Source organism: Eufriesea mexicana, unplaced genomic scaffold (genome assembly GCF_001483705.2).
Source record: "Eufriesea mexicana isolate 0111107269 unplaced genomic scaffold, ASM148370v2 scaffold580, whole genome shotgun sequence".
Classification (NCBI taxonomy): Eukaryota; Metazoa; Arthropoda; class Insecta; order Hymenoptera; family Apidae; genus Eufriesea; species Eufriesea mexicana.
Window position 1 is genome coordinate 135,668 of NW_016908722.1, and position 23,046 is coordinate 158,713.

General features: G+C 29.9%; 1 protein-coding gene across 1 annotated transcript; it reads left to right on the plus strand.

Moving 5' to 3' along the window:
- Window positions 1–299: 299 nt before the first annotated feature.
- Window positions 300–13,780, plus strand: LOC108545822 (bromodomain-containing protein 4). Its single transcript, XM_017897614.1, has 6 exons — window positions 300–311; window positions 8,552–8,681; window positions 9,281–9,538; window positions 10,280–10,550; window positions 10,826–11,167; window positions 13,219–13,780. The coding sequence occupies exons 1-6, from the start codon at window positions 300–302 to the stop codon at window positions 13,778–13,780; spliced, it is 1,575 nt and encodes a 524-aa protein (XP_017753103.1).
- Window positions 13,781–23,046: the final 9,266 nt, after the last annotated feature.

The window sequence follows — 23,046 nt, forward strand, 5'->3', positions numbered from 1 at the left end:
AGCGGTCGGCCACACAGGCATTGTTCCGTTCATCTAGGAAGAATGATGGCCGCCGGCAGCGGGGCAGGCCAGCGGCGCGGACCGCGGAAAAAGGCTGCACGCGAACTGAAAAGCCAGTTCCGTGGCACGGTAATCCGGGGAGCCGATAAAACCGGGGGCTGGTGGAGGTGGCAAGAAGTCACATCCCCGTCGCAGAAAGGCGCCTTTTACGTAGCCGCCTATAAAGTTGTTCCGGTGACCGCGCGGCCGCCTCAGATACACTCCACCCTTGAACGCATCGAGCTGCTTGCTTTCTCGCCATGAATTTCATCGTGAGTAAATCTTTTCCGTATCTTTTCTACGCTCGCTAGACATTACGATTACGCATACCGGCAGGCTTCCACGAAACTTTCATAACCTCTTATAATTCATCCAGTCCGTCTAATTTCTACAATGTATTTATTCCGAATCGCTCGTGAATCTAGAACGTAAATCGTGGACATAGAAAAGTGCGTCTCGAGCTTCCATGTATTTCCTTGGGCTAAAGGCGCGTTTAGAATTGAGGTTAACTCTACGATTTTATCGGGGATTTTATTTTTAAGCTATATAGCAGTGAGATAGGAGTATACGTGTATTACGAGTGCAGAATTATTTCTTAATTTTTATTATTTCTTATTATTTATTAAGTCGAAAATCGAAACGTGTCGCGTGCTGTTAATTGTTATAAGTTCTCCTGCATAGATTCGCGGTTCTCGCGGCGTCGTCAAAATGGCGGCCGCCGTCGCGCATCTTGGATTAATTAGACGGCGCAGGATCGTGCCGGAAGGAAAGTTAGTGCTGTGAACGTGGCTCGAAATTAGTCGTGATATCGTTTTCAACTAGGATTACGAACTGTGGAATGTCTTGAATGTATGGTAGTAAGCGTGGTTTCATCAAAAGCACGGAGTATAAGGATACGAGAGTTGGATCTAAGTTACGGTACATTAGACTTTAGATCGTTTCGAGATTAGGCTAATGATTTATTAGATCGATTCGAGGGTAGATATGTAGCTAATGATTCATAGGAAGGAATTTGAAAGAATCTAAAGTAGTATTACGTTCGTAAAATTCTGTCATGATTGAATATCATAGTAATCGATCCAGTTTAGGTATCCAACGATAGTTATCGTTAAAAATGGAAGCAATTAAGTAACGATTTATAGCAGAAGATTTTGATTAATTTTGCTATGGTTCTAACTAATCGAATGCAATTTATGGAATAATTAATGTTAATGATTTTGCAATAATTCTGATTATGTCTCGTGCTGTTAAAAATAGCGTGGATCAAATTTATATAAAAGCAGATAATTAGTTTGTCCAATTTTTAATTTGCTGTATAATAATTCTATAATTTATATTGAAGAAGAATTGTGTTAAAAATCATCACTTAAGTTCACTTTAAAGTGGATAACTCGAATTTCTAATTTTGCAAGACTATTTTAATTCGTTTTTAGTGTCAGGTAGTAACTAATTCTGCTAGCAAGAAATGCTAACGCTAATTTATTTGTCTATGGTTAACAATGCATAATTCTTTTCGAACTGTCACGCTTTCGCGTTTTACGAGTACAGCAAACTGAACGTGACCGTAACATCATTTGCGTTGGTCCGAACACGAGTGGATAATAATACTGGGTTTGGAATTGAAAGGGATAGCGGGATAATTGCTTCGATGTTTATCGATAATTGTTGATACGTGAAAAGGAGACCTAACCGTTTATTAATAGCACGTAAATTAGGAAAGTACGATTGTTAAATATTTTTTCTTGCTATCTAAATAGGATAAGAAAAATTATAGAAAATTATATTCAAATGAAGGTGAAAGTATACCTAACGCAGCACAGTCGATAATTTCACGTGTTTAGAGTGGATTGATATTACCTTGAAGAACTTTCTTCAAATTCCATTGTGAATTTGATATCCTCTGGACCATTAAATTTATTCACTTATGAAATTAGAATTGTAAATGGAATAATGCATAAGCGTTAACGAATGTCAAGGAAGAGCAAATTTCTAATGATGTACAATGAATTATACACGATATCGATTTTATTTCTTTAATGGAGATCGATCGTGCAGATTTTATAGTTAATTTTTATAGTTAATTTATTTTGAACGGTAGCTCGGCTGAAGAAAGTCAAAAAGATAATGATAGGCTATGTTATTCATGTTTGTAGCCTTTCTTGCTCTCTTTTTACAATCACTGTAGACACGCAGAATGAAAGTTCCACAAGAAATAAGTATAGTTTTGTATCCTGTACTACTTTCAGTTCCAATTCTTCTATCTACTTCGCTGCAATTTCTTGCAGTTCTCTAGCAATTAAAACGAAAATGGAACACGTATGCTTCGGTCTTGCTAGTAAAAGTGCTAAAGTTTCCTTTCATTCTCGATGGAAAATCGAGAAGTGCGGTGTATCGTATCATATAGATTATTGCATCTATCGAAGGTGAACTTTTACAAAACGACCAAGGTTTATTAAGTTGTGGCAAATAAATGTAATACTTTCACAAAATAAGTAACAACTTTAAATTACCGACAGCTGTATGCTGAAATAAATAAGACACTTTCACGGGATAAGCAAATAGTAGGTAAATAATAATTGAATAAATAGAATAGAAATAAGTGACATTTATAACAGACTGGATTAAATGAAATGCTTTTAGAAAGTGACTGAACATTAAACTGAAATATTAATATAAACAAAATAGTTTTGCAAGGTAATTTATATTTATAAAACACTGATAGAAATAAATACGGTACTTTTATAACATAATTAAATTATTCTATAATAATTTATAAAGCACTAACGTAAATAAAATATTTATAAAATTAAGATATTTTAAAGAAATTTACAATTTACAAATAAACAAATTTACAATACTTTTAACTATACCCTCGCATAATTTCTTATCCTAAATAAATTATGTCCAAATTGTACAATTGCAATTACAATGAACATGTAATATTAGCTACGAATAAAGTAATTAAAATAAAAATTAAATTCGTCGAAATTAAATTAAGGAAAGACAAATTCGACAGAATTAAATTAAAAATTTGGAAAATTCATGGAAGTTAGTTTAAGGAAGAAACAAATTCGACGAAATTAAATTTAGAAAGAGGAATTCGAGAGAATTAAATTTACAAAAACAAATTCGAGGGAATTAAATTTAAAAGAGAAACAAATTCGACAAAATTAAATTAAAAAAAAATAAATTTGGGGGAATTAAATTTAAAAAGAAAACAAATTCGACGGAATTAAAATTAAGAATTTTTAAAATTCATGAATGTTAGTTTAAGGAAGAAACAAATTCGACGGAATTAAATTTGGGAAGAGGAATTCGAGGAAATTGAATTTAAAAGAGAAACAAATTCGACAGAATTAAATTAAAAAAATTAAATTTTAGAGGATTAATTCTAAAAAGAAAACAAATTCGATGGAATTAAATTTAGAAAGAGGAATTTGACGGAATTATATTTAAAATAAAGAATTCGACGGAATTAAATTTACGAAAACAAATTCGAGGGAATTTAATTTAAAAGTGAAACAAATTCGACAAAATTAAATTAAAAAAAATTAAATTTAAGGAAATTAAATTTGAAAAGAAAACAAATTCGACGGAATTAAATTTATGAAAACAAATTCGAGGGAATTAAATTTAAAAGTAAAACAAATTCGACAAAATTAAATTAAAAAAAATTAAATTTGAGGGAATTAAATTTAAAAAGGATACAAATTCGACGGAATTAAATTTAAAAAGGATACAAATTCGACGGAATTAAATTTAAAAAGGATACAAATTCGACGGAATTAAATTAAAAAAGGAAATACAACAGAAGGTTGGCCTGGAAAATGAATATTTCGTGTCGCGATGGATTTTTGCAATATGGAGTTGACAGGGGGTCGCTTCTGGACAAATCTAGAACCCGTAACATGGACCCATTTTTTCGCGTGTAATCGAAGCAGGCGTGTCTTGTCGGTTAATTTATATTTCACTTTCTACAAGCGAGCGTGTAATTCTTGCAATGGTGTGCCCGATAGCTGCGCGCCGCTGCCTTAGTCCCGGTTTCCAGATAGGTCTCGTTCCTTTTTCTTGCAACTAGACTGGAATGCTCGGAGGAAAGGTATAGCAACTCGTCGCCTTTTCCCGATTACGGAAACTGCCGTTGCTAATCGAAGACACGCGAAACTTTCCCCTCTGGAAACTGGAATTTTATCCACTTTGCTCGATTGAACGGATAACCGCCGAAATTTCGCTTCCACGAGGTGGTTTGCACGCGAAAAGGAATTTCGAATAACCTGATTAGCTGCAGCGAAGGTTCGCGAAAGATCTGCGCGTAAACGGTGCAGTCGAGTTTCTTGAAATGAGAATTTTTATGGGGTTTGCGAGTTTTGTTGATTGTGAGGCATGGTCTTGGCTCCATTTTGTAATTAACGATAGGTCTACTGAAAAAATTAAAATTTTTAAATTACTTTGCATTTTTTATTTTTGCTGACACCAGAAATATTTTAGAAGCTTTCTATGGGAATGTTAATGGTGATTTTTGAAAAGTCAGAAAGGTAATTATATGTATTTAATTATAATTATTATACTATTGGCTCTTTTATTTGTGAATTAAATTAAATTAAATTATTTATTTTTGGGTGAAATAAATTTGAGTTAGGTTAGGATTATTATAGTTCCTGCTTGGTTACAGTTTAGTTTTTCATGGGGTTTTGCCTTCTTGTGTCTGGTGGAAAATGATACTATGTGAAATATATATGGGTACTGTTATTTTAATTTGATTTTCTATGCAGGATCCTAATTTTCATTTATTGATTTATAATACTAATTACAAAAATATTAAATATTAATTAGAATATAAATTAGAAAATTAATTAGATTAATGTTAAATTAATGTTGAACTAGTATTAAATGAAAGTATGGATAACTATTAATGTGTAATGTATGCTTGATTCATTTGGTATTTCTAGTTTATTTCTAATTAATTTCTAGGTTACAGTAAATTATTTAGTAAATAAATAGTTTGTTGTTTATATTAAAATTACTTACTTATTATTATATTACTATAATTACTATCATATTCTTTTACTGCAGGGTTTGTCAAAATAAAGCATACTTCAGTATTAAATGATTGTTCACTTAGAATGTCAATCTGAGAAAAAATATTATCTTTTATCAATAGTAGATAGGTATCGATTTCTCTTCGAACATAATCAAGTAACATAATACACACGTTCTTCCATGCACAGAATATCATTACGTGGGATGCTGTGGAACTTGATAAATCATTTTGATAAACGAAACAGATTAATCCCGATTTACCACGTTTAATTAATTTAATTGGCACTAACGAATGAATTAACTTTATCTAGCAGCAGGTAGTGCAGGTACTCTTATGCCTTGTTTGATCTACCATTTGAAGTTAATTAAGTCGATTGTCACACGCAGTATGTGAAATTTAATAATAATTAATTATTGAAAATTGTTCTGTGAATTATGTACATTTTAATATTAAATTAGAATAATAAACTTTTATTTTACTAAAATTAATAAGTAAATAATAAAATTATTAAATAAAATTCCCCTTAAGCAAAATTTTCTTTTGTAACAATATTGAAGAACAATACATAAGAGTGATTCATATAGATATAAAGATGAAACATTTAAGATTTATTATTATCATTACTATCTAGATATCATTATCATTATTATTATTTAAGTTATTCATTTCTACATCAGGGTGATATATAACATAAAAATGGAAAATTGAAAATTTAATATTATTATTTAAATATTATTGTCACTATAGCAATACACGTGTTATCCAAATAATAACTAAATTACTATTACCAATTCGATATTAATTATTAATTAATTATTCTTTTAATACTTTCCATGCAATTTTTATGTCTCGTTGATATTCATTATTCATTATCTTCAATATCCCCAGATAATTCTAAAATATAAATAAGTTCTTCTAAATATTTGTAATTTTATATACAATAAGTTCTAATTCTAAGTATAAAATTAAATATAAAATATAAAATATATCAAAGTATGGTATCGGCAATGCCTAATTAAATCTATTTCTAAATAAAATCTGAAGAAAATCGAGAAATTCGCAAAATTTTTACGTGACTATTACCCATCAAAAATAGAAAATCAGAAAGTAACCAAGCGTTTGAGGTATCGGTTTTCGTTATGCTCCTGAAACACGTTATTATTAACTTTGCCTGATCACGAAGAATCTGGTCTTGAAGTCACCACTTTCCCTTGCAGCCACGTTGCGCCGCTGTCGAAATGCAATTCCATATAAATGCATACAACCGGTGGGTAATCATGGCTGCCACTGAACCATGCGCCACCGTATTAGATAACACCGTAATTAGAACCCCGAGTTTCGCAATTGGACCTTAAAATTCCATTCATTGCTACGCTTCCGCCGATTTACCGCCGCCATTATGGCTGCATCGAGGATATTCAGAGCAAAACCTCACTGTCAAGGATATTTATGCCCTATAAATGATCTTAACGGTGTTTCACCAAAGCTGAAGCATTTAGATCCTAAACCTAATTACCGTGGATTGCTTTTGCGATTAAAGAAAAGGGAGAATAATAATTTATTTCTATTTTTCAATTATTTCTTTTTAATTTTAACCCTGTGCACTCGAGAGGTGAGCTTCAGTCACTGTTTCATAAAATTTTAATAAATTTTCATAAAAAGAGCGATATTAATTAATTCTTTGCGCTCGACAATTTTTTGGTTAAAGAGCTGTACGAGTTGAAAAATTTTCTGCTATAAGGCTGATGATATTTTTCTAGCAGTAAGTAAGAAATCGTATAATAATTGGCAGGTAGAATTATTTAATTTCGATACTTCGCATACTGTTACATTATCTTAAATTTGATATATTAATTAATATCGAGCTTGGAAATTTTATCAAATGGCGACTGAAGGGCGCCTCTCGAGTGCAAAAGGTTAATATATCAAATTTTAATTAATATATTTACTTGCAGTTTCATCGTATCAAATTAAAATTACTATTACCTATACTTAAGTATTATCCCTTTGCACTCAAGAGGTGATCTTCAGTCACCATTTCATAAAATTTGGAAGATGAATATTAATTAATATATCAAATTTAAAATTACCTGACGATGTGTGGAATGTGGAAGAAAAATAATTCTACGTCTTAATTTGCATATAATTTCTCATTTACCATTTTAAAAATATGTAAGTGGTAGTGTATGATAAATAATAAGGAAATTAGTTGAACATGATTAATAAATATAATGGGTAATTTTGACGAGTTTCATTATGTTAGTGGAAAAATTGGAGTTAAATGCAGAAATCGAAATTCTTATACCCAAAATAAAAAAGAATTATGATATAATGATTAGATATATCTTTTTCTAGATGATTCTAGTTGATAGTCATCGTAAATCATTTAAATTTTGTTTGATTTCATATTTAGCTGGGAATAATTATTATAAACGATGGACACTGTTTTTGTATAATAAAATTATTAAAACACAATATTTTTTATTTTATTTTTTCTTTATAAACATTCTTGCATGTTATTATTTAGTATGCTTTATAATTAATTTTACATCGTTGACATAAAGATACAGAAAAATAATTTTCATCATTTATAATTGTTATTGGTAATCAGAAATGATTTTCGTCATCTATAATAGTTATTTGTGACCAATAAGAATTTCAATCACTTTTAACGTGTAACAATTGGAATTTTTTTAATCATGGCATTTTTTGATGAATTTTTTAAACATTTATTGGTAGATAAGAATTAACATTAATCTTTATAACTGTCATTTTTGGACTTTGATCAAATATTAGATGGTTGTAATTGTCGAAATTAATTTAGAGCATTTTGAAGGACTATAATTAGAAAGTGTGCCACTGTTGACTTATTATGTAAGACGAACCTTCTTTTTTCGGATAGCACAAAACACTTATTAAACATGTAATTAGTGGTTTGTTACTTAATACGTTGAATTAGCTTTTCCTGATGGGACCACTTGTTGGATTATTACATATTAATATGTAACAAGCTGTTCCATTCAGTAAGAAGGTAATAGTAAAATAACAAGAGGAAAAGATAGTAAGAATCTGTGAATGAATGACAAGTGCAAAATGACAGAGAAATATTAAATATTATTTCTTAAAAAGAGGAAATATGTTATTTGTTCTGCTTCTTTTGAAATGACAAAGAAATATTAAATATTTCCTTTTTTATTAATTTTTGCAATTCCAAACTATTTTCATCTTAAAATATTTTCCATCTTTAAAGTCGTATTTTAAGTCATATTTAAAAAATAAAAATTATCAATATACCTGGGATATGTTTAAGAATAATCACATGTTCCATCCTATCACTATTTCTTAACAAAAAGGAAATGTGTTATTTGTTTTGATTTTTTAGAAATAAATTTAAAAATTCAAAAATTTTGGGGGAAAGATATTAATTTTATAAAGATGGAAGAGTGAAATTTGAATTATTATATTTTGCAGATTTTCTTGCTAATAACACTTCCTGCGTGCTTGGCGCAATTCTCGATACAAGGACCCAGTGACGGGAATCGAGTCGCCCAGGGCTTAAGAATAGAGGAAGGGAAAGGAATCGAGTACACAGATCAAAATGGTAGAACACAGATAAGAGATACTGTTACCACGGGGAGAAAAACCTTTCCGCATAATTTATTCTCGTATATGTCCTGGCTAATACGAATTTATGATCAGATTTGCTCGAAGTCGGTTGCCAATACCGTGTCAAAGCACTGTAAACAGTTGATCCGAATGAATTACGTCATAACGGAAATGTTTTTCTCCTTTTTGATTAAATGAACAACGAATTGTATTTCAATCGTGAGCTTATTTAATCAATAATCATAATATAACGTAGAAATTTTAATTCTTTCAATAAATTCTGGAATATTTTTAATCTTTATAAATAAATAAAATTTGTAATAAATAAAATTATACTTTAGAAAATGATTAGAAAATAGCTTGCTATGAAAAATATTCGTTCTGTTTATGTTAAGTAAAAAATAAAATATTCTGTCAGAAAATGATTCTTCTTTATCATTTGAGGATAACCATAGTGGAAGGACAGTGAATTTTTGCCCTTATTTTTATAAAATATTTATACCAAAAAAGAAATTTAATCAGTTTGTTTAATTTCCAATTAATATGTAATTTTAGTTATCGATGAAATTAATGGTGAATTTTTCCATTTTGCAGAGTCACACGATGGTGGTTTTAGTATCCAAGGAGCCACAGATGGAAATGCTCAGATACAAGGTGCCAGCGATGGCCATTCCACTTTTCAAATACACGGTGCCACTCAAGGTGTAGCTGAAAGATATAACGTACAAGGACCCAGTGCAGGAGGATACAACATTCAAGGAGCGACAGATGGACATAGTCAGTCTGTCATTCAAGGTGCCTACGATGGTAATCCAGGTACTACGAAATCTCTTCAGTACAACGACCCCAGTGGTAAGTAACTTACACGTATTACTAAAGTAACTACCAATTCTTTCACGAGTACGATTGTATGTGTATGGCTGAAAAATTTGCAATAAACAACATCATGCAAACAGTATGATGCACGTAGTAAGAAAAAATTTCAAGATTATGTCAATAAAAGTAGAAAATAATTCAACAATACATACGATATTTACGATATACGTTTATTGTAGATACGAGCCGTGGTGGCGCTAGTGAGTTAAGTGGAAAATCGTCTTAAGTCTGCAGAAACGCTTTCTCGTGAAAGGGTTAATATTTAAATAAGCATCGTATCTTTATTAATTTCGAATTCATTTCTACATACAAATTTTCTGAATAAAATTGATAAACAAAATTCATAACATTGTTAAATAATTTTGATAAATTGATAAATATTACAGAGCAATATGAGAACTTACAATAAATTTACTTTTTTAAGATGATTATTAAATAAATTAAATAGAAAATAGAAATAAATTTGTTTTCTTATTTCGATATTTCATAGAAAATAGAAAATATTATTTAAGCATGGAATATTATTTAATAAACACATAATTCAGGTGTTTTGGGATATATTTCTTCTACGTCTCTTCTGAAAAATGCTAAATTAATTATTTAAATCCGATATGAAGTTTTTGTATAGCAGCGTGAATTAAAAATTATTTTAGAATAGGAATTAATTTACTAAGGAAATTTGCGATATTGGAAATTAATTATAAATTCTGTTACAAGGTTTAAGGGTCAACTGGAGATCGTACGATCGTCAACCAAGACCAGCGGCACAACCGGAAGCACAGTATTCGGAAGCTCCGATTGCAAGCGTGCCAAGAGCACCACACCGTCAGAGAGCTCATGCACCAAGGCACCCACAGCCACCACCACAACCTGAACCAGTTGCCTTTCAGCAATCGAAAGCTTTAGATCATGCACCTTCGCATATCAAGCATTTGCTTCAATTACAACAACAACTTCCATACGTGAACATCATCCCTGAACCGTTTAGGTAATTTACAGGCTTTGAACTTCACCCTTTTGCAAATCCAATTTACTATCTTACAAATCTAAATCATTTTGTTGCAAATCAAATGCATCCGAATTTATTTATAAATTTAAAATTGTTATTTAAAATTATTAAAAAATATATTTAAAGATTCTCATGACACTCAAATAGAATCCATTTGTGACTCAAAATATCTGTCAACTTTTATTTCACTAAGATAGTAGGATCTGTAGAGTATTGTTTACATAAAACCATCCATTTTTCTTTTTCTTTTGTAGATATGAGAATTTGTTATCTACACAAGGCGTACATCATCCTCAACAAGTGTCAGGTCATTACCAACCTCAGCCTCAATCTCAACCTCAATATCTGGAAGAACCTGTACCAGAACTACGACGTCCAACCTATCGTGGTAAACCACGTGGTCCGCCTAGACACAGAAGACAGGCACAGTACAAACCGGAAGCTCCTGGTGCATCACAGCAGCAGTATCGCAGACTTCCGCAGCCACCGGCTGACCCTCAGATCAAATACTCACCTAACCTGCCTCCTCAGTTGCAGCAACTGTTGAAATACCAGGCTCAAACTCCCTATGTCAACTCGATCCCTGAACAGTACAGGTGAATTTGATATTTTATTATTAAACTACTATTTCGTGATGTCATTTTATTTAAAAACCAAAGCTCGAATGGTGTGAGAAATAATTGGTGATAATTGTTACCGAAGGGTTTTACCAGAATATTTTATTCTATTTTATTCTTCGCACAAATCTTCAAATTTTATTCTCCTTTCTTCTCTTAATATTCAAGAGTGTTTTTAAATTATATAAACGAGTCGAATGTTATAAAAATATTTTAGTTGTCCAGTAAAAAGTATTTAAAGTTAATATTAATATTTTGTTCCAAATATATTGCATTAATAAATTATTAAATAATTTTAAAAATATTATTAAATTAAAGTGGAATGTGAGTTAAGTGGACATTGGTAGATCTTAGGAGCTATTATAGTAATAAAAAATAACTATATTACTGTTATAGTAATCATAAAAATTGAATAAATTGCAATTATTTAATAAGAATTCTTCGGAATCAATTTCGTGAATCAGTATCAATATTATCACGATTTTCACACCTGTTTAAAATTAAAAATATCTATTTATTTGTATTTATATATTCATGTTCTATAACATTATTATTTATTAATATTATTTCATGTGCTTATTACCATACTACTTGCTATTTTCCATTCTTACCTATCATTAATGACAAATTTCAAATTATTTATGCAGGATTGATAATAAAAAATTAATTATTCTTTTAAAATAATTTTAGGATAATACACTTTATTATAAACAAAACTTAGTTTCTATTGAAATTAAAAGATATTGATTAAATTCAGTATATAGTATAAACTTTATACAATTTTTCATTATACTACAATATAAACTTACATCATTTAAAATGTTATAAAATATTAGAACTTTAATTGTTATGCTTTCTTTTACATATTTAACATGACCCATGTTATGACGACCATTGGTAATCCACGGCAGCCAGCAGAAATTAAACTTTTATTAGGTGAATAGAAATATTATTTGCTGTACCGTTTAAACAATATAAATGCAAGATAAAAAGGTAGAATCAGTTCATTGCAATATTCTATTAATTAAATGTCTCATTACATCTTCTCTATATAAATTTAAATATCTAAAATCTCTCGTAAGAAATATCAATCCATTTACTATGGCAGAATTAGGCATTTATTCTGCTACTGTATGAGATATTTGAGTCGTCTTCATTCACAAATTATTATTAATTAAAATACAAATTAAAATATCACAAATCAAAAGCAACTATATATTGTATTATAATTATTCAATATTAAGAATCATTTAATTTTACAATCTTACATACAAAATTTCAAAATACAAATTTGCACACAAATTCACAATACAAATTTCACAAAAACGTTTAATAAAACATTTTTCCATATCAATATCATGTTACTATATACATATATTAATATGATTGACAAAATAATTATACAAAAAGAAGAAATAGTCAATATTATCTCTACTATATCTACTATTTCAACTGTTAATCATCCACCCAAAATTATCCTATTGATATTTTAGCTGGTCGTGTTTTTAATTTCAGAAAGAACGATACTTTTTATTACGTTGTATATTAACATAAAATAATTATCCAAATACTAGAAAGCAAACGTATCATTAATAATTACAATAACTAAATTAATGTATCCATTTTTATCTGTGATAACCGATTTTATTTTTACTATTTAACCCTTTGCGCTCGACGATTCTTTGGCTAAAGAAGGGTACGAGTTGAAAAATTATTTACTATAAGACTGATAATATAATATTTTTCGAGCACTAAATAAGAAATCGTATCATAATTAACACGTAGAATTATTTCATTTCGATATCTAGCACGCTGTTACATTATTTCAAATTTGATACATTAATTAATATCTAGCTTCGAAATTTTATCAAATGGTGACTGTAGGGCACTTCTCGAGTGCAAAGGGTTAATCTGTTTCGAACTCTCGAAGCCTATCCCTTCCATTTCTTCGCAAACATACGCCATCTTTGAACGAAATCACCGCAGTCATCTTCGACAAATCCAATAATAACAAAGAAATCGATTTGCAGATTCAATCCGGAGCCATCGGCGCAGATGCAACTAGAGCAGTTCCGCAATTACTATCAAGACCTACTGAGACAGCAACCAACATCTCCCGTCGTGCACACGGTGGAGCAAGCGCCAGCCCCCAGGGGCCCACCACGAGGGCCACAACATGCAGGGCACAGAGAAAGAAGACAAGCACCTCACCAGCACCAGTCGCAGCTGCAACGACAGCCATTGCCAGCCGAACCTGTGCCACGATACTCCACCAACGTTCCCGGTCACATCCAAAGCTTGCTGAAGTACCAGTCTCAGATCCCTTACAACATCATTGCTAACCAGATCGAATATCGTCTCGAAAAGCCATACGTGCCTCAGCCTGCACAGCCTCCGTCACCTCCTCAGGTTCGGTATCAACCTCCTGCTACTGCTGACTCGTACCAAGGTCAATCCAGTGGTTACAGCCATGCGTACGCTCCTCAGCCAGAGTATGCTCCTCAGCCAGAGTATCCGCAGTACACTCAGGCTCAGTTCGCACCCCAACAGCCTGGGCACGGCGTGCGTCCGGTCACTGAGAGCCAATACTAATGATAATCGTTGCTTTTCGATTAATTGTTCGTATTCTTACTTTATTTCATCTGGTATCGTTCTCTATCCATCGCTTCGGATGCTTGGATCGATCCTCTCGCGGTTTGCGTCTTGGAAAATATTGTCGCCAGTTTGTCATTCAGTGATGGGATTGCTTGTGAAATTTGACTTAGGTGCAGCAATTTTCAGTTGCTCATTAACCCTTTCAATGGGAATTTTATTCTTTGCAATTTTAGGAGAGGAGAGGGGAGGGGAGGAATTGTTTGGTTCGTTTTTTGGTGAAGCTGTGAGTTGAACAGAGTTGGTTTAGAATTTGTAAAATTTGTAGAAATTTTGAGATCTATGTGTATTTTTGTAGAGTTTGGGTAATTTAAAAAATTGTGAGGTAGAAATTAAAACTTAAAAATTTCTAAAGTTTGGGGAAGGAGAGAAATTGTTTGATTTGTTAATTGCTGAGGTTAGCATCTAAAAATAGTTGGTTTCGAATTTATTTCTAATTTATTCCAAATTCCAATATAAAATTGCTAAATTTTGGGGGTCAGAGAAATTCTTGGTTTGTTAATAGGTGAAGATATGATTTAAAAATAGTTGGCTTGGAATTTACAGAATAGGGATTTATGAAATACAATTTATAAAGTAAAATTTCTATAAAATTGGTATGAATAGGTATAAATTGGCAAGATAGAATTTTAGGAAATAGAAATTGCATAAGATTGGAATTATTTCGATTACGTTTGCACTGAAATACAATTTATAAAATAAAAATTCAGTAAAATTGAATAAATACGAATTGGCAAGATAGAATTTTAGGGAACAGAAATTGCATAAAATTGGGATTATTTCGATTACGTTTGCACTGCGACAATAATTTCATCAATATGCTATTCGTTTTGCGTGATATGGAGAAATTACGGAGAAATCGACGCTTTCGCTGTGATTGTTTTCTAATACTGCCTGAAATATTTAACGATTTTTATGCACTTATACATTGTACTTAGGTTACTCGCCAACTGAAATACTCGAATAATATTTTAAACGTTATTATATGTCTTCCTTGTTAAAAAGCAATTCTCCAAGACGAATTTAACTTTTGCCCGAGAGTTATACTTGTGCTAAAAATAATAGATTTTTAGTAATGCAAACGGAAACATCATTCTCCTTTGACAGTAGCAGCGAAGAATAATTTATTCGTCGATGAGAGGAATTTCTTGTCTGCTCTTAAAGACGTAATATTTATTTCGACAGATTAATATTGTTTTCTATTTTGTTACGTATGTAATTATGGCCGGTGATACAAACAGTGTAACTTTGTTGCTCGACTATTTTTTATGTTATTAAAAAAAGTAATTTCACACGAATTCATACCCTCTTTCTCTACAGCACGTTACATCTAACAAAGTTCTTCTTGCGAAAAGAAGTATCACATGCACAGAGAAAAGCAGAAAAGATTTCGAGGTTAGCAATACTATACTTAGAATTACACCTAATTAACATTTACCTAACATGTTAATAATATTCTCTGCTAAGTTTATATTTACTTTAATTACATATTTGTTACATGTTATACTAAATTAGGTAAACTTATTATAACCTTCGTATACACAGAGATCTAATCCTTTGTACTCCAGTGGCGCCGCTGCGGCGAGATTACGAAGCTGCAATTTATTATTTCCTCCTATTTTCACAAATCAAAATGAAATGTGAGTAAGTCTATTTTATAATATTCTTTTATTCTAATAATAATATTAGAATAAAATTATATAATTATATTCTTAAAATTATATATTAATATAAATTATATAATTATTATTATAAAATTATAATAATATTCTTTTATTATTAGGTAAATTCTTTTCCTTTATTTTAGGAACTAAATTTTGAATTTCAAAATGTTTCTCATTACAAAGATATTTCTTAGAGTCACTCATCGACCTAACCAAAAATGCATGGAGTGCAGAGGGCTGATATAACCTGCCACGTTTTCTTTCCGTTTAAACACATCAGAGCTCCGAACAGCAGTACCTTGAAGTGAAATAAAGGAAATGAACTGCTGACGGAAGCCATTTGTTGCTCCATGAATTTCCATGTACGGAAATCAACGTGGAACATACGCTTCCGGTGAAAGAAGACAAAATGAAAGCTATGGACGCCATTTTATTTGCGTCGTTCAGGACCTACTGCGTTACAGTAAATGCGTCAGCTTCTCGATTAACAATAACTATCATGGTTAAATTCAAAGAGCATTATTTAATAAGCTTGCCTGTTTTTATAGTTTTTATACTTCGATGTTTTTAATAAAACATTTTTCACCCAAAATGTACCTCAATTAATTATATTCGTCTAACGAGACTGATCGTAATCAACCGGTCTTTGAGGCTGTACCAGAAATGGTTCAAGTTTATTCACGTGACGTTTGAGTCGAGATAAATTATTTCAGCTTTAAAGCAGGATTATAAATAATTACACGTAGCTACATATTTACCATGGCGTTTATAAATTAGTTTTATAACGCCACGTAATAGAGTTCAAGGATTAATTCGATGTAACGAGGGTCACGTATAACCTAAACATTATGATGAACCATAGGAAATGAGGATTATTAAAGAAATTGTTGCAAGTTTCACGTACTCGGTTTTGCATATGATCTACTTTCACTCGAATAATTTTTCTGCATTTTCTAGTCGAGTTAATTGTTCTTGTGGTTCAATAATTCAAAAAATTGTTCGACATTTGAGGTATCAGACTAGTCAGAATGACTAATTTCAGATTTTTTCTTCTTTGTATTTATTGTATAGTTGTCTTTGGCAAAATTGAGATGGATTTTTATTTAGTAAAGTATATACTCCTATTCATTTATTTTCGTCATACAACTTCATATACTATAATTTATACGTAGGTATGTGTTTATATTTAAGTATACATTAGAGATCGTTAATTATAGTATTAAAAAATTGTTATCTTCGTGTACGTATTTATTTGTATATAGGTTCATTACAGGTTGTTAATTCTAGTATTGAAAAATCATTTAAAGATAGCCGGAAATTATTTTAGAATTTTTTTTTAGAATTTTATAGAATTCTTAGAAAATTGGAAAAGGCTTATGAAGTTGTTAATGTTTCATAGTTTAGAAACTAGGGTAATTATTTTAATGAGGATTATGTAAAATATCAAATCAAAGAGATTTTGATCAAACGATTTTTATTTAATTGTGCGTTATTTATATTATATTTAGTATTGCTATTCCTAAAGATTCGAAATTATTTGAGAACATTACAAATTGAAATAGGTAGATATATTATTTCTATTGCAAGCAAATTTTTTAGAATTTATGTCGAACATATATGTTTCTTCAATTATGATGTTCCTTTTTAAATATTTTCTCTTATAAGATGAGGCGAAATTTAAAATTGTTTTTACATTTACTGTAAATGATACGATAGCATCTTATACTTCAAAAATTGAAATATTCTGGAATAATCTTGTATTTTTGTGATTTTTAACAGAATACTTTTCTTCAGGTGTGATGCATCGCAGTTTAATAATTGTACTAAATGTTCATAAGGCGAAAAAAAATTTTTTTTTATAGAAAGCAAAAAGAAAGTATAATTTTTCTTGCGTTTTTAATATTCTAGAAATATTCGATTGGACAAAACGGTAACATTTCACATCGTGCTAGATCATGAAGGCATACATATCGAGAAGTAGAACGGTGAACGTGGAACAGCATTAAGGTCAGATTGTTTTTGCGAGCAAGTCATCGATTAAATCACGCAAATTTTTCTTGGAATATAAAGTGCCTCCGTAGAAATGGTGCACTTTGTGCGAGATATTAATGTGACCGACTTAGGAATACGGAAGTGACCGGTGCATATGCTTCCTGTAACCGGTTGCTGTACCGTTACGTGACTAGAAATACGTGTTTTACCCGCGACGTGTTTTACTTATTCGTGATTTACATTTACGTAGATATCAATTTTTTGACTTGTCAAATTGAGTTTTTCTTCGATTTTAATTTTGGTCGAATTGTATATTTAATGAGGTATTTCCGAATTTAGCAGTGTATTTAAATAGATTCTCAATTTTGTGGGATACTTGATTAAGGGATATAATAATGGAGAGGTGGAAAAATAAGAAGAATTATATTTCTTTTTATATTGGTCATTTAATATCTCAGAAGAAAAATAACGAGGACAAGAAGTTTACAATTATTATGTTTTATTTCTGGAATTTATTTAATTTTATGTTACATAAATTTGTGCAAATTATAGTGTTAGGAAATAATAAGGTAAAAGTTAAGAATATCGTTTGGAAAAAAGATATTTCGAGTGTCAAATCATGCTTGTATTGAAATATATGTTGAAATAGTTTTATTAAATTCAGAGGAACATGAAAGAGTATACTTATTATATTTTATGTTAAACTATATTTATAACATTTATAATATTTATAATATTTGCAATATTTATAGTATTCATAATTTTTACGATTTTTACAATTTTTGCAATATTCATAATTTCAACAATTTGTACAATATTTAAATTAATCACAATTTTCATAATATCCATAATTTTTGCAAAATGTACGATATTCACAATTTTTGCAACATTTACAATATTTTACAATAGTCTAATATAATTATAGAAACATTAATAACACACTTCTCAATTTTAATCGTTTCAATCGTTTTATTTAGAATTACATTTAATTAACATTTACTTAACACGTTAATAATATTTTCTGCTAAGTTTATATTTACTTTAAATACATATTTGTTACATGTTAATAATTTCAACAATTTGTACAATATTTAAAATAATAATAATTTTCATAAAATCCATAATTTTTGTAATATGTACGATATTCACAATTTTTACAATATTTACAATATTTTACAATATTTTAAAATAATTATAGAAACACTAATAACACACTTTTCAATTTTAATCGTTTTATTTGGAATTATGTCTAATTAACATTTACTTAACACGTTAATAATATTTTCTGCTAAGTTTATATTTACTTTAATTACATATTTGTTACATGTTATACTAAATTAGGTAAACTTATTATAACCTTCGTCTACTCAGAAATCTAGTCCTCCGTACGATATTTTACAATACTCAAAAATAATTATAGAAACACTAATAGCACAGTTCTCAATTTTAATCGTTTTACATTTCAGTCGGTAGCTTCGCTTCATTCAACATAGTTATGCCAAAGAGAACAATTCGAAATTAATTATATGCCACATACTTCATGAATGATATACCTATATACATAACAGTTTTGTACCTTTTTTATTTTCAAAGTTTCTCTACAGAAAGTTGCGGTTCGCTTCTATAATAACAGATGCAATTTAAAGAATTCGATTAGCCTAGCAGACAGCTGAGAAAACCGGTTTCGATTAAGTAACAATCGACCTCTCGTCTGATCGATTAACTAGCAGATTTTCAACATTCTGACCCTTAGAATCTCACCCGGATACCTTTTCCGACAAACGAGCAAATCCTGGTATCGTTCTTCCTTCCTGGAACTCATAGTTAATTATCTTCCTCGAGGTAAATTCCAGGGTGCACAGTCGTCAATCGTGTTTGAAGGGAAATGTTGATCGAGCGACTTTCACGTAACTTCAAATTAACCTCTGATATAATACGTACTTGGGAAAAGCGGTTCTGGTTTTCAGGCGGACTAACCAAGTCCTTTTTGCAGGGAAAGTTCATTTAAGGGATGCCAATTGGTCGTTTAGGTAACGCAGTGTAGCTTGAAATCTGAACTATTGGCGAAAAATTTGCAGAGTGATAACAGGGCTATAGGAACATTGCTGATAAAATCGCGTGAACGTAAAGCAATGAAATTAGGTAAACTATTGGGTAAAGCTTACCTAGTTAAGTTTAGTTACTAGTTTAGTTACTAGTTTAGTTTCTAGTTAAACTTGGGTGAAGCAGTAAAGCAGTAATTAGGTGAAGCAGGTAGTAACAAAACCGCACGAATATTATGCTGGTAGAATTATGACAATGTTGCTAGTATATTCTAGTAGTTAAATTGTATAATTTTTATGTTACTAGTATAATCATTGATGTAAAATATAAATATTATATCTACTAGTTAAATTATACAGATATTGTTGGTAAAAAACAATGCTCATTCGAGGTTTCAAATATTGAATAAAAAGTTATTTAAGTATTTTTAATAATAACTAAAATTACGTAAATAGTAATAGAAAATAATAAGAGTATTATTAGTAAAATTGTATAAATGTTAATAAAAAGTTATGCAAAAATACTAACGAAATCATGTGCCTAAATATTGGTAGTGAAATCATGTAAATATCACATGTAATTAGGTGAAGCAGTTAGTAACAAAATCGCATGAATATCATGCTGTTAGAATGATGACAATGTTGCTAGTATATTCGTATAGATATTCTAGTAGATAAATTATAGAATTTTTATGTTACTAGTGAAATCATTGATGTAAAATATAAATATTATATCTTCTATTAAATATAATATTAAATAACTATTAAATATTGTTGGTAGAAGACAAACCTCATACGAGGTATCAAATAGCGAATAAAAAGTTATTTACATATTTTTAATAATAATTAAAATCACGTAAATAGTAATAGAAAATAATAAGAATATTATTAGTAAAATTATATAAATGATATTAAAAAGTTATGCAAAAATATTATCGGAATCATATGCCTAAATATTGTTAGTGAAATCTTGTAAATATCACTACCAAAATCAGGTAAATATTACTAGCAAAGTCGTGTAAATTGTGTCAGTAGAATGTTGTATTTATAAAATATTTTTATTAAATTTATGGAAATATTATTAGCAACGTATGTAAATAATACTAGTAGAGTTATATAAAGACTGCTAGCAGTAAAATAACACAGATAGTACTAGTAAAAATCCCGTAACTATTGCCAATACGTAATCATCAAAATGTCACTAGTACTCTCACATTCCTGTCTAAGCACCTAATAGAATGTTATTTTTTGAAACGTAATTTAAGAAAATATAGGAAACGATGCATTATTTCTTCAGAATGTCGTGTATTATAATAGGTTCGAAGAAAAATTACTATAAAGACACGTTTTAAAATCTCGAGGAAGTTAATTACCCATTTATTTATAATAATTCGTGTAATCCACTTTGTTGCAATTTTTAATCTAGCAATTTTTATAACGTTCTACTAGAGTGTAGTATTTATGGGTTCAATTCACTCAATAAGGCCAGTTATTCCAATTAATACTTGGCATTACTATAGTTCACCGTAAAAACATATTCATGGCACATTTACGTGGCAGTACAAAATGCGAGAATCACGAGCACGCGATCGACTTTACAAGCAAAATGCTAATAATAACACATAAAAATAAATGACTTTTACATTTTAATAGCAGCAACTTTCTCGCGACTCTACATTTTTACGAAGGCACGACATACAGATATTATACTTTGGAAATAAAATGGTAATATAACGGCTCATGAAATAATCGATAAGAAAGTTAAGGAAATAAAACTATTACCTTGCATGTATTAATTGCAATAATATAAGTTTATACATTTTTCCAAGGATACGAAATTATAGAGTACGTAATAATTTGACATAATAAAAGCTAATATCGAGACTTAGAAAATATTATAAAGCAATATTAACAGTGTGGTTTGTAATTTATTATTGTTAATTAGTGTGCACATATTTTGGTGATTTTGAAATTTTTATTATTAACTTTATTATTATTATTATTGACATATTATAGAAAAAGAGAGATTTTTATTTTCTTTTTCAATATGAAAATAGAATCTTAAACTAGGATTTATTTATTGTATTTCAAACTCGACTATCACCAATTAAAAGAGTATGAAATTTCATATAAATGCATGTTTAAATTTTTTAAATTAAAGGAATTTTTAAATTTTAGTTTTTAAATGTTTAAATACTATTTTATTTTTATTTTATTTATTGATTTATTGAATATTTAGAAATTTATTATTATTGCATTTCGTTTTAATTAAAGAGTGATCAGGAAATTATTGTTTTATTTAAAAATATATATTTTATTTTATTTAGAGATCCTTTAATCAAATAAAATATGTACGTGAATAAAATTATTTCATATTAAGGCAACAAATCTTGGCGGTTTATAATAAAATACTAGAAAGTGCAGATTGGACTAATGGACTACTTCTTCGGATAAAGTAGTTTGAAAAAGTTAAACGAGTAAACACTTCTTTGACCCACTGTGCATAAGAAACTCAATCTTGTAAGAAAAAGTCATTTTATACGCAAAATTAGTACAACTAAGAAAGGAAATTCAAGGATATTGAACTCTTGGTATAAACCTTTCAAAACACATTTTGACATAATCACTAATCAATATGTATTTAGCTTCTTATCAGAAAGTAGTACAAAGAAATCTTCATTAATATTTACACAAATAAATATCAAACAGAAATATGTAATGTACAAAATTTTCACATAATTATCTATGTATTATGTATGTAACACATAATTATTATAAAATTGGAATACTCTATATTTGCCATGCAGGAAAAACTTTAATTAATTAAGTTAAGTAATTAAGTTATAGGAATAGATAAATTTCATTTCCTAAAATATTATAACATATGTCAATACTTCATGTAATATTATTCTATATAATGTACAATTATTATAAACTTGAAAAAATTTTATATTTACTTACAGGACAAATTTTTATCGAATCAGAATATGCAGGTAAATAAATATCTTTCATTTCCTAACATGTTATAACATATGTATATAATAATATATTAATTATTATTAACATATTATCATGTATTTTTTTTTAGATACATCATACAAATTACTAATTGAGTAATTACCAACTGTACACTTGGATGTCAAATAATTTCGAGTTCATCGACCTCTGACCCAGTGACCCAGCAATAAATAGTCAGTCCACCAGCAAGAAGTCTGTCCAATTCTTAACGAAACATTCATTGACCCTTGACCAAGTGGAAAGTAATCGAGTCTAAGCGGACAGGAATTCGTCATTAATCGAGGCATAGCTACGTATCGAAACGTCACAGTTGCAGGCTTTCTGGTACACCTAGCCGGATCATTTCCTGGGTAACGGCGACAGAAATGCTGCATGCCGTGCATACGGGGCGCGTTTGTTACGTGACGAACGGGCGGGGGACCTGCAGGATGGGGAAGAAAAAAAAATTTCAGTCGAAACCGACCAACCGTGAAAGTTAGTGGTTGGCCGG

Excerpts from the sequence above, each read along its gene's own strand:
- LOC108545822 (XM_017897614.1), top strand. Across the intron at positions 8,682-9,280 it reads CGAGTACACAGATCAAAATG|AGTCACACGATGGTGGTTTT; the intron begins GTAGAACACAGA and ends TCCATTTTGCAG. Across the intron at positions 11,168-13,218 it reads TCGATCCCTGAACAGTACAG|ATTCAATCCGGAGCCATCGG; the intron begins GTGAATTTGATA and ends ATCGATTTGCAG.